Genomic DNA, 15,957 nt, shown 5'->3' with positions numbered 1-15,957 from the left:
CAGACATTGTCTGTGAAAGTGAAATTACATCGTTTTTCTGCTTTGGTTCCGGAAAAGTTTCACATTTACATGGCAAACCATGACCATTTACATGGAACCAGTAGGAACTGATGTAGTTGACATTTGGGGCCACTAGTTGGTGCTGTTGTTTGTTTTTGTAAGGGACCTACTCACACTTGCAAAGAACAACTATAAACATTAACAATGGGGGTACACAAACTGTTTGGAGGCAAATAATTTACTGAGCACGTGCAGAAGAACTATTTACGATCTTTTATATGAATGGAGCTAGATCCAGGCCAAAAGGTTTGTTCATTTGAAAAGAAATGTGATTGGGAAAAAAAAATATTGAAACGGAATGTTCAAGGTTTGATCTTCAATTTTGAAAAAATTAAAAACACTGTATTCAAAATAAAAATAAGTATTCAGAAAAATAACATTTCAGAAAAGATACGCTTCTGCCATTTCAGTGGAGACAGCCGGAGGGTTTTCAAGAACTTACATTTTCCCACCATTTGCACAGCTACAGAAATGGAGCATTTTCAAAAAGTTCCACCTTGGTAGCTGTTTTCAAAAACATGCATTTTCAGTGGCCCCAGTTACTATTGTTGTGAAAACAGACACCCAAAATGCAACGAAAGTCTTGCGTTTTCACTTGACAATATTGTGTAAACTGGACCTAAGTCAGGTTTCTTTGTTTCTGATGGTCTCGCAGTAATCGTTCCCACCCTTTTTTTTCAGAACCCTGATTTTCGTGTCTCTTTACTCTTAAGCAGCCACGTGTCGTCATAACACACAAACACACCTTCTGTTAAAATGCGCTTACCATTGGCTCTGTGCATCTGTGTAAGTACATTAGCTGTCTAAACAGTTGCAAACTGTGAACAGAGCTGCTCCGAAATGACAAAAGTCTCTGTCAAATGTCATTTTTTGACCAGAAGTGTTCTTGGGGCAGCTGCTCTCGTTGGTCGATGAGCAGGCTGCTTTGGCAGCTCCACCGCCATTGGTGAACACGGGACTGAGTGTAAAATCTTAAAGAGCGCCAGCGGCCCTGCAAATGTCCTTTATCATGTATTTTAATGTAAGCCCACAGATTTACAGTAATGTTGAAGTAGGAGTTTGAGTTAGAATCCAGAAACTTGTCTTTCTTAGAGTTTTTCTTTTATGTATGTGTACTTCAGATCACTGATCCATAATTTTTACTTTCTGCACTGATTGCAAGACATCTGCAGCCAGAATGTCCAGATTGTCCGTGGAATTTCATTTCCTTCTGTCCCTTCAGGGTTTCCTCTGTCATTAGTCGTCTTGATTGCCTAAACTTGCTCATTGGCAATGTTCATAATGTGCTGTTCTTCTCTAATTCGTCTGCTCTGGTGTTGAGAATCATGGTGCTGCACAGTCTCCGGCTGTCTGTGTCATCAAACCCCTCTTTCCCCATCCCTTTATCTTCATCTCATTCTGCCTTTGATGCTCACATAGGTTCAATTATTAACCAGTCAGGTTTTGGTGATTGAATGTCAGGATCACTTCAATTCTCCTTTGTCCATTTCTGAGAATACTGTGTCCAAAAATGGACTTGACTCATTGTCTTTTATCACATTGCTTCATGGTTGTCTCCACATTGTATTTCATGTCTCGACAAACTCTTAAAGCTACTGAGTCACTGTCTTCCATCCGCAGTAAACATCTGCACACAAACTAAAGTGGTGGTCCAACATGTTTTCAAAAACGTTGCCGCATGAATGCAAAACTTGTCTGAAACCTGCAAAAACTATGTGTTTTCACTTCAAACGTTGCTTTAATAAAGGACATAGTTTTTTGTTGTTGTTGTTGTTTTAAGGACATTTCGATCTTGACTCCGTCACTGCTGCACAGTGGACCAACACCCTTTTATTGGAGAGTAACACAGAGGAAATTCTCAAAAGCAAGAGTTAATAACACTTTTGCAAATTAATACCCTGTTTCCAGAGTCAAGAAAATTAACTTGAAAGCTCAACAGCACTTCTGCTTTTCTGTTTTTATCCAATTTGCATTGATTAACATAAATATTGGATGATTCTGCAAAAGTGGTGTCGCTTTCTGTGCCTTTTTCCTTTTTTCCCTCCTGGTGTGTACTTGCACACACTCACCGCTCCAAACTCTACGCCCTCAGTCTATACTCTCTTGCATGAAGGGCCTGCTACACCTTGCGAATGTGTGAAAGCTTCAGTATGGACATAAATCTCTTGATCGCCCCAGGAACCCATCTAAATCACTACGTCAGCACGCATCCAGAATGCCCAAATCCATAAATTTTGCTTTCCCACTCCCCTGGTGTGACCAGACTAAGATCAAACCCAGGGAGGTTCTTGCTGAGCCGCCATTCCAAATGTTCAGAATAAACACGCTGTGTGCTGAACAGCAGCCCATCTCCTGTGTGATCACCATGAATAATGTTGACATGAATGGGACGACGCCAGACTTTTAGCTTTCAGAGCTCCTCGGATCGGGCTCGTGACAGCTGCAGACATTATCGGGGTGCCGCTTCACCTCAATCCACCCCGCGATTTATCGAGAAACCTTGGCCGACGGGCCGTAATCAGCTCCGAGGTCGCTTCCTGTGCAGACGTTTCACATCTCACGAAATGAATTAAAAAGCGAGGCCAAGCATAGAGTGGTCAACTCAATATGGATTTCTATTAACTCGCTCTGTGACTGCAGGAATCAGCTTCACTAGTGCCTCTTCTGAGAAGCTGACAACACCGCCGGCCAACGTTTATGTGAGTAATAGTCATCAGCCAGATCCCCCCCCTCCACTGGCATCAGTGAGTTCCCCAGAGGAGCAGGAGGAGGGGTTTGGAGTGTGTTAAATTTTCCTGCAGTCCAGGTCCCTCGATACCCACCCAGCCTGTCGCAGTGACTGGTGGGAAGGATCTTGGCATTTTTCTTTTTTCGGTCGGCCCATCATGGCGGAGCCAGGCCGAGAGGCCAAGCTGTTGAGATTTGGCTATAGAGGCGGGGTTTTTCTTAAAGGCCTGCGGGGTCCCCGGGGTTCTGTTGGGCCACCACAACCATCTGGAACAAACTTGCACGGTGTTTTGGAGGAGATGCGGCCGTGGAAGGAACACAGTGACTCAGCAGTTTTTGTCCTCTCTCTTTCAACAATATACGGGCGTGTGAGCAATCACTGGAAGTTGGACCGAAAGTACTGAGCAGATCAAACAAGCCGACTACAAAGTGTTTCTGTATTAAAGGCCAGTATATTTTCTATCAGAACTTTCATCAGGACATTATGATTAGAAGAACTTTCTTATTTAATGTAAGTGCCCCACAAAAAGCAGCCTTTCCCAATTGAGCTTCCACTTTCATCTGCACTAACTTAAAAGCATATTGATATTCATTATGGACCAGCAGATGGAAAATGCCACATTTCCTTCTCTCGTGTTCTGGTCATTAGCAGTTCGCCAATTGATCCAGAGTGTTTGAATCTCACCCAGGGAACATCTCATCATTTATACACTTCCATTCTAGTCCTTTGTCAGCAGAACTTTAGAAGAAACACCTGAATGATCGGACGGAATAAAGACGCAACATTTTAATTCAGGAAGTAATTAGTGGGGCCATTTTGTACGTTGTTAATTGGAAATGAATCAAGGGGCAAGTCGCTGTTGAAATGTCTGTTCATAAACATGGAGATTAACACCTTTCTCCGAAACTGTTTCTCGAGATGGATTCTGAACCTTCAGACCAACTTTGAGTGAGAAATAGAAGTAGTATGTCAGTCAACCCTTACAATATGTTGATAATTGTTGGTGCTGATCGCTCACCCATCAAGCCATGAACTCCACAAGACTTTGAAAGGCATCCTGTCTTTTCAGGTACAAAAACAGATGCAGATTTCTAAGGGCCCGTTTATAACACTTTTTCAAGTGAAAACAAAAAACATTTGTCTGCTTAAATGCAATGGTGCTCGAAGCCACTGAAAAACCAAATGAAAATGAAAACTGCTCCCAAAATTAAACTTTTTAAATGCACTCCTTCTCTATGTAAATTTGGGAAAATGCCACTTTTTTCAAACTCCAACCATTTTCCAACTAGTTTGCAACCATTGGAAGACAAGATTCTCCTCCAATCCACAATCCAGTCGTCAAAACCGAACTCAGAATCGCTCAGTACCTTACAACTCCTCATTTTTCTTGCTTCCAAACACCTCAAGAAGTCACTGTTCTCTTGCTGCTTCGGCCCCACACCGTGACAGGTGCCATTGGGGCGAGATTATCACTGTAAGTCCCTTCAGCTGTCAGTGGTTTGACTGATGAGTGTTGATTGTCGGTCTCGAGCCAACTCTGGCCTCAACTCCTCGATGGTGACACTTGAACTAATGAGAAGGAAATTCTCTGTAACCTGTCAGTCAAAGCTCATTTCCACATCGGTTAAATAAGACATTTTAGTTTTTAGTCAAAAGTAAAGACACATTATAGTCACCTAGTGCTGATAATAAAATGTAATTTCTTCCTTTGACGTTACCGACTGGCACCAAATTTGACTCCATGATTTGGAGAGCTGAGTCTTTGTCTGGATGGCCTGATCTTTACTAGAGAGATTGTGTTGAAATATTCAGTTTTACAAGTTTTAAGCACCACACTGACATACTTTCTCCCTCTCCAGTACATCGATGACACCCTGCCCGCTGAGTCGCCGTACCTGTACGGCCTTCACCCGAACGCTGAGATCGGCTTCCTCACGCAAACCTCAGAGAAACTTTTCCGCACGGTGCTGGAGATGCAGCCCCGGGATGGAGGAGGCGGCGAGGGAGGCGGGGCAACTCGAGAGGAGAAGGTAAAGATGATGGCCATTAAAAGGTGAATGAGGGGGGGGGGGGGGGGGGGAACTGATCTGGTTGATGGGCTGAGCTGCTCTTCTTTTGGATTGTTGGTTTTGACTCGAAATTGACTATGTTTGTAAATATGATGTGGAGTGCTGAGGGACCTCAGATCCAAATTTCTTGATATGTTTTTTTTGTACCTTTTGGAACATCAAAACACCAAATAAATAATAAACCGGCCGATATACAAATATACAACACAATAAATCGCTAAACTTACTGGAAAAACAACCACAAAACAGTGAAATCTGTAAAATTATTTGAACTTCAAAAGTAGTTTAAATGACTAAAAAAGGGAAAGATCACTGGAATATGCCGCTGGTCTCAGGCCCTGGTTTCGGAAGAACTGCTATCGAGGGTGTGTCAGCTGAAATCAGTTTCTTCTTCAGAGAAATTTTCGACCGTTTACAGTATAAACCAAGCATGACGCGCAGGATGTAACGATTAAAGAGCTAAAAATGTGTTTAGTATCAGTTTAATGAACCCAAAACCCAAAGACAAGAAGCTGATGATCGTGATCAGAGAACCCAGCAATTCTTTTACAGTCTTGCATGAAACACAGCTTGCACTCATTCATCGTGAACATAAAATCCTGGAAGTTGCAATTTTCTGTTGATTCACCAAGTGAGTAATAGTCTAATAATTTCAGCTCCAACGTGCTTTTTTTTCCTCCCTTTTTTTTCTGCCTGAGTTAAACATGTGGGATCGATGCAGCGCGAGCACTCATGGAAGGGCTTGAACTGATTTCAATCAAATGGTGTGTGTGTGTTTTAATGTTTCAGGATCAGATCCAGTTTTATTCATTTTTACTTCAAAAATAAAACACAGACAGCTTTTAATTTGAGCTGCCTCAGGAGTTTATACAGAAGAAAACTCGAGCAGGAAATCTTGACAACACGTCTCATGGCTGGGGAACGATCCATCACTTTTCATTGGATTCATTTGCTTGGTTAGACTCAAACTGTTCCCCTCACGTCGCCACTTTGTCAGGCATTTTGCATCCGAAGGCCACGTTGTCACAACTGTGAATCGACAGTGCTTATATCTGCACGTACATACAGCTCGACTCCGCTTCCGCCCCGACGCTCCAAGGTTAAACTACGATATGATTACACACAGTGACAGTTTGGCTGTTTCAGCTCTCCACTGAAACGTCTGAATCAAATCCTGTGCGTCTTTTTTTTTCTTCTTCTTTTTGATGATGTCTTTTTGCCTGTTTTGAAAGGAAAATAGGGCTCATACTGCACATCCAGGGTATCGCTTCATGAAAGTAATGCAAATGTCAGTTTGCTTTTTTATTAGAGTCATTTTCAATATTTGATCAGGGCCCATAGGGCCCATTTACACATTTAGTTATATATATTGCAAGTTAAATGCAAAACATCCATTGCGTTTTTGGGGGTTTGTGTATATGGTGGCCCAGAAGGGCAAAAACCACAACACAACAGTAAAAATCCAAAATACAACAGCAAAAAAGCCAAAACAAAACAGTAAAAAGCCACAATACAAATGCAAAAGCTTTTACATTGTGGCAGTGGCCCTTCTGGGCCACCGTATCTTTACATGACAACGGTGCTTGGGGCCCCTGAAAACACAGCTTTTTGTGAGACGGCTCCCAAGGTGGAGCTTAAAGTCTGCGGTCATCACAGAGAGAGTGCAACATTTCACAGATGTCCCAGATTCAAAACAACACCAGCGATGCACCAAAGCGTTGCTTGGCACATTCTCGAGGACAAGCGTCAGGAACATTTATGACGAAAGGAGGCGTTTTCCCCTTTGTGGCTTACACGTGAATTTGCTCTGGCAGACCCTGGAGGGGGAATTGAAAACGGAAAACATGAAATCTACATCAGGATGTGATGTTTTCATCGTGGAGAGTCACGTCTTCGTACCCGTTCGGTGCCTCTGAGCTGAATCACAAAGGCGATAAACTGCTAAATGTATCATGACGACAGGTGACGTTTTCTCATCGCTACTGCAACACTGAATTAAAAATACATTTTCCGACCAACTGTTTGGGGCCTCTGACGGCACCGTGATGTCTTTTTCTGGTGAGTCTTATTATTACCATCAGGAACATGATTCCTTCATGACATGCTTCCTGTTATGATTGATGAAATGTTTTTGTAGCATTTTTTACCTTTCCTTGGCTTCATAAAAGCTTAATCGGGTTGGTCAAAGTCCTAATCTTTAAGTGATCACTGCAGAGGTAAGTGTAGATCTGAAAATGTAGTCACTGTTCTTGGCTTGCTTTGTGCTATTAGACAAGTCATTTCCTCTCATTGCAAAGTGATTTTAGGAAGTTACTAAAAGCAGTACATTGAAATATACCTTATTGAGCCCCTTTAGGAAATTATGTCATTATTTGTTATCTTCATTGATCCCATTAGATTCATATTTAACCTTGATTATATGAACCTGTGGAATTCCAATCCTAAGTCAGCGTCTCTTATGTCTTGGCCAGTGGTTCCTAACTTTTTTCTCAGAAGGACAAAAAAATGTTTTCTCTTTAATTTAGCCGTGTGGTCACATAAATGAAATAAATGCTGACTTGCCTTGACGGCTACAGTTAATCTGTAGAATAGTTTAAATAATGAGAAAGCCGCTTCGGCCTTCACTTGTAGTCATTTAAAGGTGTGGGTGTTTTATTAAATCATTATTTTGTAATAAAAATTGTGCATTATATTTGTTTTTCAACGGACTTTCTGACGAGGGAAATTTTAAACGGTCACCGTGAAAGCCTTTCTTCAGATTTTTGAGATTTATAAATATATGATACATAACATCCGTGACCACGAGATTCGACTATATGACAACAGAAAGCTGCAACAATACCACAGAGAAACCTTAAAACTTGCACTCGACTGACAGGGTAAGAAAAATGTCACAGAAATGAAAACACTATACAGCAAAGAGATTCTTTTTCCAATAAACTTCTGGATAAATCTGTACAAAGAGGATCGGCAGTAACTTCTGCCATGGGGTGGTGAACACCTCTAATCTGTCACATCTTTCCAATAAAGCTCCTTCCTGAACACTGTTTTCTGACTCCGTGTTGCAGTCCTCTGGCGCCCCATGTTATCGTCTTTCTCGTGCACTTCCGCTGGTCAATGCATGATGATGTGTGACCTTTCCGCCTCAGAAGCCCGGATCCCCCTCGTCTCCATGAATGACAGCCTCACAGAGCTCCAGACGCTTTGTATTCACGGCGCTCAGCAGCTGCCAGACCCCAGTCAGATATTTGAACAGAGAAATCCATAGATATGATGACCTCATATCCTTTGTACGGCACCTAATCCATTGATTGATTGCTAATGCCGGGTGTCTTGGGAAAATGTTGACACAGACTTTAGCTTTCATCACTTACCCACAAAAATATGATGCGAGCATTGATTTTCTGGCGGGATTACTCTGTTATTGAAAACAAAGAGCTGGCGTTGCAAAATGCATCCCCATGAATATGTATGAACTGGTCTTTTTTCCAAACAGTAACAATTTCTCAGCGAGACTGAGTTCATCTGACGCCGGCAACCTCAATATCTCCACAGTGGTTTACTTAGACAAGCTTTCCCTCCCATTTTGTGTGTTTTTTGTTTTTTTTTAGTCTGATGTTAATAGGAATTTCCTCCGCACCTTCTTTTAATTCATTACCAGGTTCGTGCTGTGCTGGAGGAGATCATGGAGAAGCTACCGGAGGAGTTCAACATGGCCGAGCTCCTGGGGAAGGCAGAGGAGAGGACTCCCTACCAGGTGGTGGCGCTGCAGGAGTGCGAGCGCATGAACCTGCTCACTCAGGAGATCCGACGCTCCCTCCGAGAGCTGAGCCTCGGACTCAAGGTCAGGAAACTAATGATCGTTTACCATCACTTCCTTCATAATGTGCTTTGATTTAGGAAAAATTAAGTGATTAAACCTCTTTGCAGGTTGATGTTTGGCATTGTGGGCGCAGATTAATCCCCCATTTACACGTTTTCAAGTGAAAGCTGAAAGATTCCCTTGTGTTTTGGGTGTCCGTATCCACTGAAGACGCTCTCAAACTTTTTGAAAAGCTTCCCACTCCATTTCCATGTTAAAAGGGGGAAAACTCAACTTTTTGAAAATGCTGCTCCTGTCCATGCGCAAAACAGCTGGAGGGAAATAGTTTTTCTGCACATGCTCAGTACGTGGACAATAACAACATTTCCTCCAGCGTGTCATGACTGCCTGTCCACATTCTGCTGCGACTTGGTAGTTTTGTAGTAGTGTCACCTGGAATAGCAATCCAACTTGGTCGTCTGCACTGTGAGTACTCGCCTTTGTTAATGTTAATTGCTGCGGATGGCTATGCCTCCTTGGAGTTCATCTCCTTTACGTTGTGGACTCGCTGGTATCGATCTGGTGATCCTAACCCCACAACCTGTTGTTGTGGTGCAGATGCAGCAGTGGTGCTAAAAGCCCAATTAAAGCAAAACAACCTTACCTGGACTGAGCTGTGGCTCGAATCCCACCACTAAACCCCGACTCATCCTCAACACGTGTGACTCACTCCGCATTGGCAGTGACATCAACAGGCTGCTGTATTAGTATTCCTGCATAATTGAGCCTTTTTTTCTTTTCTTCTCTCCCTCTGCTGTTTGCCAGGAGCCCGGTCTTAGGGTGACTCAGAGCTCTGGCTCAGTGAGGAATGAGACGTCTGCGCTCCGTGTGTCGAGCCCGGCTGAGTCGCATGTTAAACAACGAGCGAAATGGAGAAGAACGTGTAAATGTGTTTGTCGGGAGTTATGAGGCTTCGATCTCCCCCTGCGCTGCCACACTCAATAAAGTGGCTGAGTGATTTAAAAGACATGAGGACTGTCGTTCCAGCAAATGGAATCATATTTTGTATTTATAGCGGACTGAACAGTGAGAATCAGGGTGGCAGGTCGCCTCGGAAGGACGGCGGCGTTCGACAGCGTCCTGGCATGTCAAAATTGACAGATCAGGTTTGTCGTGACGGACGTTCAGATGTGGATACATCTCTGAAGCCATGTCATCCTCATAAAGAATTGTCATGACTGTCACACGAGGGTATCTCCACATCAGCAATCCATCAACGCACAATATCTTAAGGTGAAGGACACCAGCGTTCTGCCTCGCACGCGGCCTCATTACTCTTCTCCTGCTGTCTTTGCTCAGCTATCTTACAGCATGTTTTCTTATCTGGTGTGATGTGCTTGTCCCCGCGGTTATGTAGACCGCCGCGTCTCCTGAGCGCTCGTTACTAGTCAGCACGGTGCGCGGAGGCAGGACGTGTCTCCGGCAGACAAACAGGAAGCGACACGGTGAACTCCCGGCGCCTCCCGCTAATCGAAATTCACAACCGGGCCGGCACGTCCGAACTCCCGGTAGCATCTGAGAGCAGAACTACAGGAAGAGACTTCCGGACCCTCGAAAATACACAACACATTTATTCACACGTATCCAAAGCTGCAAGCATGCAAAGTTTGAGGCAACAGTAGAAAGTTTGTATTTAAATGAACCTAGTACTATGTTTACTCTAATTTCTTTTATTTTTCTCTCTTTCATCACATTATAGTTCAGGGGCAGAACTCTTCAGTGGGCCGGACCGGTGAAATAGTGTCATAATAACGTTTAGATTTAAACTTTGAAGTTTTTCTTTGTAGTGATCAGAGCATATGTTTAAAAAAGTATATTTTCACAAACCAAACAATTTGTAATGAAAAGGATACTTTCTGTTGCAAAATACAGTGAAATTTCCCAAAGAATTTTTAGGACCATTGTTTTTGGTTGCTAGTTTTCCATGTTTTTCCCTACAAAACCTTATGAGGATGCCAATAAGCGGAAATGTGGAGTATTCACGATTACAAATTTAAAAAAAAAAGCAACATCCTTCCTATTGAATGTCTTAACAACTTGCACAGTATTTGGCACCATTTCTGTTCAACCTTTTGAACTTGACCACCATCAAATTGTCTTGACACGACCTTTGAGGGAACGGAAGTCTGAAACAGGAAACACTGTTGAAGTCTATCGGTTCTGTTGCATTGTCTTTTTATTTGACCTTAATCAAATGGCTTTCATTCAATGGTGAGACAAGCATCTTGCCTGAATAAACGATCAGGGCGTATCGCTCGGACGGATCTGCCTCGTTCCTTCCTGAAGGGATACTCTAACTGACGCATGCTTCAGCGTTCCACTTTAAAGTCATGTTATTTTCTGTTCAGTTTTGAGGCTGAACTGAGGATCTTCACAAAACCCCATTGGCTGACTGTCGTCTCGCCCCTCAGGGAGAGCTGACCATGACCAGCGACATGGAGAACCTCCAGAACGCCATCTTCCTCGACGTGGTGCCAGACAGTTGGACCAAGCGAGCGTATCCCTCCATGTCCGGCCTGGCGCTCTGGTTCTCCGACCTTCTGGCCAGGATCAAGGAGCTGGAGGCGTGGTCTGCCGACTTCGTCTTACCCGCTGCAGTGTGGCTGGCCGGCTTCTTCAACCCCCAGTCCTTCCTCACGGCCATCATGCAGGCCATGGCTCGGAGGTAATAGTCATTTCACAGTAAATTGTGAATGCACTTTTTGCTTCCGTTTACGTCACCGACGATTATGCTCCCCGATAAAGTGCTCCACCACCTTTTAGCCCTGGTTCCACGACATTTTTGGATGGAGACCCAACACTCATGCGTGTTGGGTCTCCATTTACGCGACTTTACATGACAACTTTATGAAAACGTTCCAGTTACATGGAAACAAGAGAAAGCACAACATTTTGAAAATGCTGTTGCTGGGCATGTGCACGTAAGTAGTTCTTCTGCACATGCTCGGTAGATGGACAATAACAATAATGGCGGCCTCCAGAGTGTCATGACTCCCTGTTCATATTCTCCATGGACTTGGTGGTTTTATTGCTGACAGTCACCATAACAACAATCCAACTTGGTCGTCTGTCCATGCAAATGTCCATCTACTACTTTGTGTGGGTTCCTTACAGAAACAAATAGCACCCACTAGTTGCCCCACAGGAAAATTACGTTTTTAGCATTTCTGCCATTTCTGTGTAAACAGACATCATTTTGAAAACGTTGCAGAAACTTTTCTGAAATGAGAACATTTTCACTTCAAATGTCATGTAAACAAGGCCCTAGAAACACTAATAGTTCAGTATCTTGCCAAAGGAGATTTTTAAACATTAACGGGACGAAATGGGCAATCAATCAATGAGCCCAATAAGAAAACAGTGTTTCTTTTCTTTTTTCTTTTTTTTTTTTACATTTAACACAATAACATTGAAGACTTCAGGTTGTCTCGCATGCGTTGATGTCTGGGGCATTACCACTCTGCGCTTCAGCAAAAATAATCATACAAAATTACACAAAACACTGGCTATGAAACTTTGCTCGTCATCAGGGGGAATAAAAAATCTCTCTTTCGACTGCAAAATGGGTTGTTTCGTCACTTTAGCATCTAGACTACAGGAACAGATGCCATTGGGAAGTAGTTACACACTATATTTTGACACCGGGTGCTTTCTGTGGTGGTACTGAATCTTTTCTATTGCACTCTCGTGCAATGCCATTCAAAGTCTGCTGCCACTCGACATAACAACACATTAATGCTCCAGTCAAGTGCTTCCATGGATCCCAGTAAGTGACACATAACTCACATATTACTGCAAATTGATTTAGAAATCTGTTGCCAGCACTCCCAATAATTGATTTAATTGATTAGTGCATTTAGCTCAGCATTACAGTAACAGTGTGGTTTGAGTTCGATGGACTGTTCTGGCATTTATATTTATCAGGAGAGAACTCTTCTTGTGGTCAAAACATAACTAGAGCCAAACTCTCTGAGCTACAAGAAGCCAGAAGAAGCACAACACATCACTGTGGTTTTGTGTTTATGCTCAAATGAATAAAACTGGACACCGAAACTTGTGGCGGTTCATCCAAAATGACACAAAAAGTTGGGCCAGCCTCTTAACACTGTGTACACAACTCCTTCAAGTGAAAATGCTTCATTTTTTGGTGAGTGTTTGCAGCTGGTTTCTGTGAAAAACATGTCACCGGTGCCTGGGAACTGCTTCCAGAGTTAAATGTTTTCAATACGCCTTCATCTCTGTCTGAACCGAGAACAAAAAGCTTTCTGGAGCACCGAGTACTTCACATGACAGATAGACGGGGAATGAGAGGGACTAAGTCACATCAGGCGCCACTTTGGCTTGAGTCACTTTACACAATGTTCCTGTTTCCACCCGAAGCTGTTCTGTATTTCGTTATTCACAGAAGTTACGTCAAGGTGTTGATCCAGACAAGAAGTGGCCATAACGCGTGTTGAATCCAGTTATTTCTAATATGAAACATATTATTTTGGAAACTGTATTTAACTTTATTACTGCAAAATGTCTTGATTCATGGTGGCAACAGGGCTGAAATCTCAAATACAGAAGTACAGAAATCAACAAAAAATTACCCCAAAAAAACTCAACTAAACGTAACAAATTGCTCTCAACATAAATTGTTGCTGGTGGAAACTACCGATGCATGTGACGGACATCTGTAAGACCCAGCTGGTGTAAATAAGCAAAAGAAAGAGCACTGTTATTTTATAAAATGAATCTCGAAGATTTAAAAAATAAAAAAAAAATCATCTACAGAAGTGTTTGTATTTATTGCAAATCATACGGATCATACCCTTGTATCGGGATCGACAGGAACGAGTGGCCTCTGGACAGCATGGGCCTCCAGTGTGACGTCACCAAGAAGAACCGCGAGGACTTCAGTTCCCCGCCTCGTGAGGGGGCCTACGTTCACGGGCTGTACATGGAGGGAGCGCGCTGGGACACACAGGTACACTGCCCTCATCACCTGACACTTGTTGTGTTTGTGTCTGGGTTCATAAATGACGATATTTACTTGGATGCGGCTCACGCCTTCAAACTGAGTAGAGTGTCTGGGACTCGACCCACCTCCCCTCTTTACTTTCTGCTCTCCTCTCACTGCAGTGCATTACTCAGCTTCCACCGGACCCCCATCTATCTACATGCATCCCAGCGCTGTTTATACTCGCCCAGCTTTCAAGGAGCATCCCTGTAGACTTCTTAATTAGGGAATGTGCAGAGTGTGCACTGGAACACTTAGATCACCCTTTAGAGGAGCGCTCACTGGGGTTTTTTTTCTCCCTTCATTAAAGTTGGAGGCAAATAGACAGTAGGACAAACGAGGCCGGGCAGCACCTCCTCCTCCTCCCCCTCCCCCTCCTCCTCCCCTTAGCCCTCAAAGCCAGTTCTGTGCCGGTGGCGGAGAGTAAGCAGCGCTCCATCTGGCTCCGTGCAGCAGTAAAAGTCAAACATTAATGATAAAGCTGCTCACCTATATCAACGAATGCCACTTTTTTTTTTCTCTTTCGACATCGAAGGCAGATAAACAACACTGAATCGTGAATGAATGTGGCCACAATTCTCGAGGCCCGGGTGTGATGAAACACTAAAATCCCGGAGTAACACGGCGCCATTAAAGCAGCCTGTAATGACTCTCGACGAGCTTGTTAAAGAATTGTTGGTACTCGCCCGGACTTCTCCAGGTTCCCTGTATTTAACTTTAAAGTTTGAAGAGCGACTGCGGATGCAATTAAGGGTTTGTCCTCCCGAGTTCTCTCCAAAGTCACCGGGATTTACATTAGTTCCTGAAAGTCGGCGAGAGAAACTGGTGTTTGTCAGCCACTAAGTGTGGGAGGATTAATTAATGAGACGGACCGACTCGCCTTTCAGCGTGTTTGGAGAGGCGCCGCGTTGTGAGGCAGGGCGGCAGCTCCACTCCAGATCCCACTCCGCTGACTTTCAGCGCTTTCTCAAGGGTGCGTGTTCGAGTAGAAACTCGCACAAACCCAGATTATCCAAACGTTCTTTTATTGTTTTTTTCTTCATTTTTTTCTTTTTCTCCCATTAAACGCCGCTTGGCTCTGAGCTTCCGCTGCATCTCAAACGCATTGCTCACTTCCTCCTAAATGTTTCTATCTATGTTTAACTGGCTTGCCATCCCCACCACATCTCCTCCTCCTCCTCCTCCTCCTCTTCCTCTTCCTCTGTTCTCAGACCGGTCTGATTGTAGACGCCCGTCTGAAGGAGCTCACCCCAGCCATGCCAGTCATCTTCATCCGGGCCGTCCCTGTGGACAAACAGGACAGCCGAAGCGTCTACCAGTGTCCCGTCTACAAGACCCGCCAGAGGGGTCCGACATACGTGTGGACCTTCAACCTCAAGACCAAAGAAAACCCCTCCAAGTGGACCCTGGCCGGCGTTGCCCTCCTGCTGCAGATCTAATGGCAAGACTCAGCAAAATATTAAATCTTTTCATTAGGAACACTCAGGGGCTTTTTGCTACGTATTTACTGGACCTATTCTGAACAAAAGCTTATGATTACTTCTGTTAGAAAACCGGTTTCCTTTTACTTGATATGTCATACAATAAACACACACCAAAATGAATACAAATAGATGAAGAGCAAATAAAAAGTAGTGAACATTTTTTTATGAAAGATTTGGTTCTACAGTTATATATATATATATATATATAAATTTATTTAAAAAAAAAAAAGGAACCCCTGTGGAAATTGGAAGTACAAAATTAAAAGTTTAAAGAAAACCAAGAAGTTGACAGTGGGAAAAAAAAGAACATGTTAGGGGTCCAAAACAATACGCACAAAACATTTTGTTTTGAGTGGATAAATTCAAATAAAATTTCTGTAATTTCAAAATAAAAAATATTTAGGGGAGCATAAAAGTGGGCAGTGCCAAGAGAAAAAAGTACAAATGTTTTTTTTTAAATAATGATGTCATGCAAAAAACAAATTTAAGTTTAATATGGCAGTGCCAAAACACAAAACAAAAACCTAAAATTAGGTCGGCCTAAATCATCCAATAATAGAATCATTATAGCGGTGGTTGGCAGAGGGCAGAAAGATAAACAGGGTAAACAACAAAGTGTGAACACATTTAGCGAAATGAAGCAGCTGTCGGCACCTAAATGAGTGAAATGATAAAATCATCACCTCGCCAGTGGGTAAAATGAAGTCTCTTCACATCTGTATGGAAGGAAATCATAGGATAACATCACACAG

General features: G+C 43.1%; 1 protein-coding gene across 3 annotated transcripts in view; it reads left to right on the top strand.

The window, feature by feature from the left end:
* Positions 1 to 15,516, top strand: part of dnah9 (dynein, axonemal, heavy chain 9) — a gene marked incomplete at its 5' end in the record, with an annotated part of 163,638 nt that extends 148,122 nt beyond the window's left edge. For all 3 annotated transcript variants that reach the window (XM_080516868.1, XM_080516869.1, XM_080516867.1), the window contains 5 exons: positions 4,648 to 4,818; positions 8,519 to 8,701; positions 11,131 to 11,384; positions 13,553 to 13,688; positions 14,933 to 15,516. In XM_080516868.1, the coding sequence (XP_080372994.1) occupies positions 4,648 to 4,818; positions 8,519 to 8,701; positions 11,131 to 11,384; positions 13,553 to 13,688; positions 14,933 to 15,160 (972 nt within the window). In that variant the 3' untranslated portion in view covers positions 15,161 to 15,516. The remainder of the gene's footprint in view (positions 1 to 4,647; positions 4,819 to 8,518; positions 8,702 to 11,130; positions 11,385 to 13,552; positions 13,689 to 14,932) is intronic.
* Positions 15,517 to 15,957: the final 441 nt, after the last annotated feature.

This window comes from Blennius ocellaris (genome assembly GCF_963422515.1).
Source record: "Blennius ocellaris genome assembly, chromosome: 21".
In the NCBI taxonomy this organism is placed as follows: domain Eukaryota; kingdom Metazoa; phylum Chordata; class Actinopteri; order Blenniiformes; family Blenniidae; genus Blennius; species Blennius ocellaris.
The sequence above is the reverse complement of the archived record's forward strand: the minus strand, read 5'-3'. Positions and strand labels throughout refer to the sequence as shown.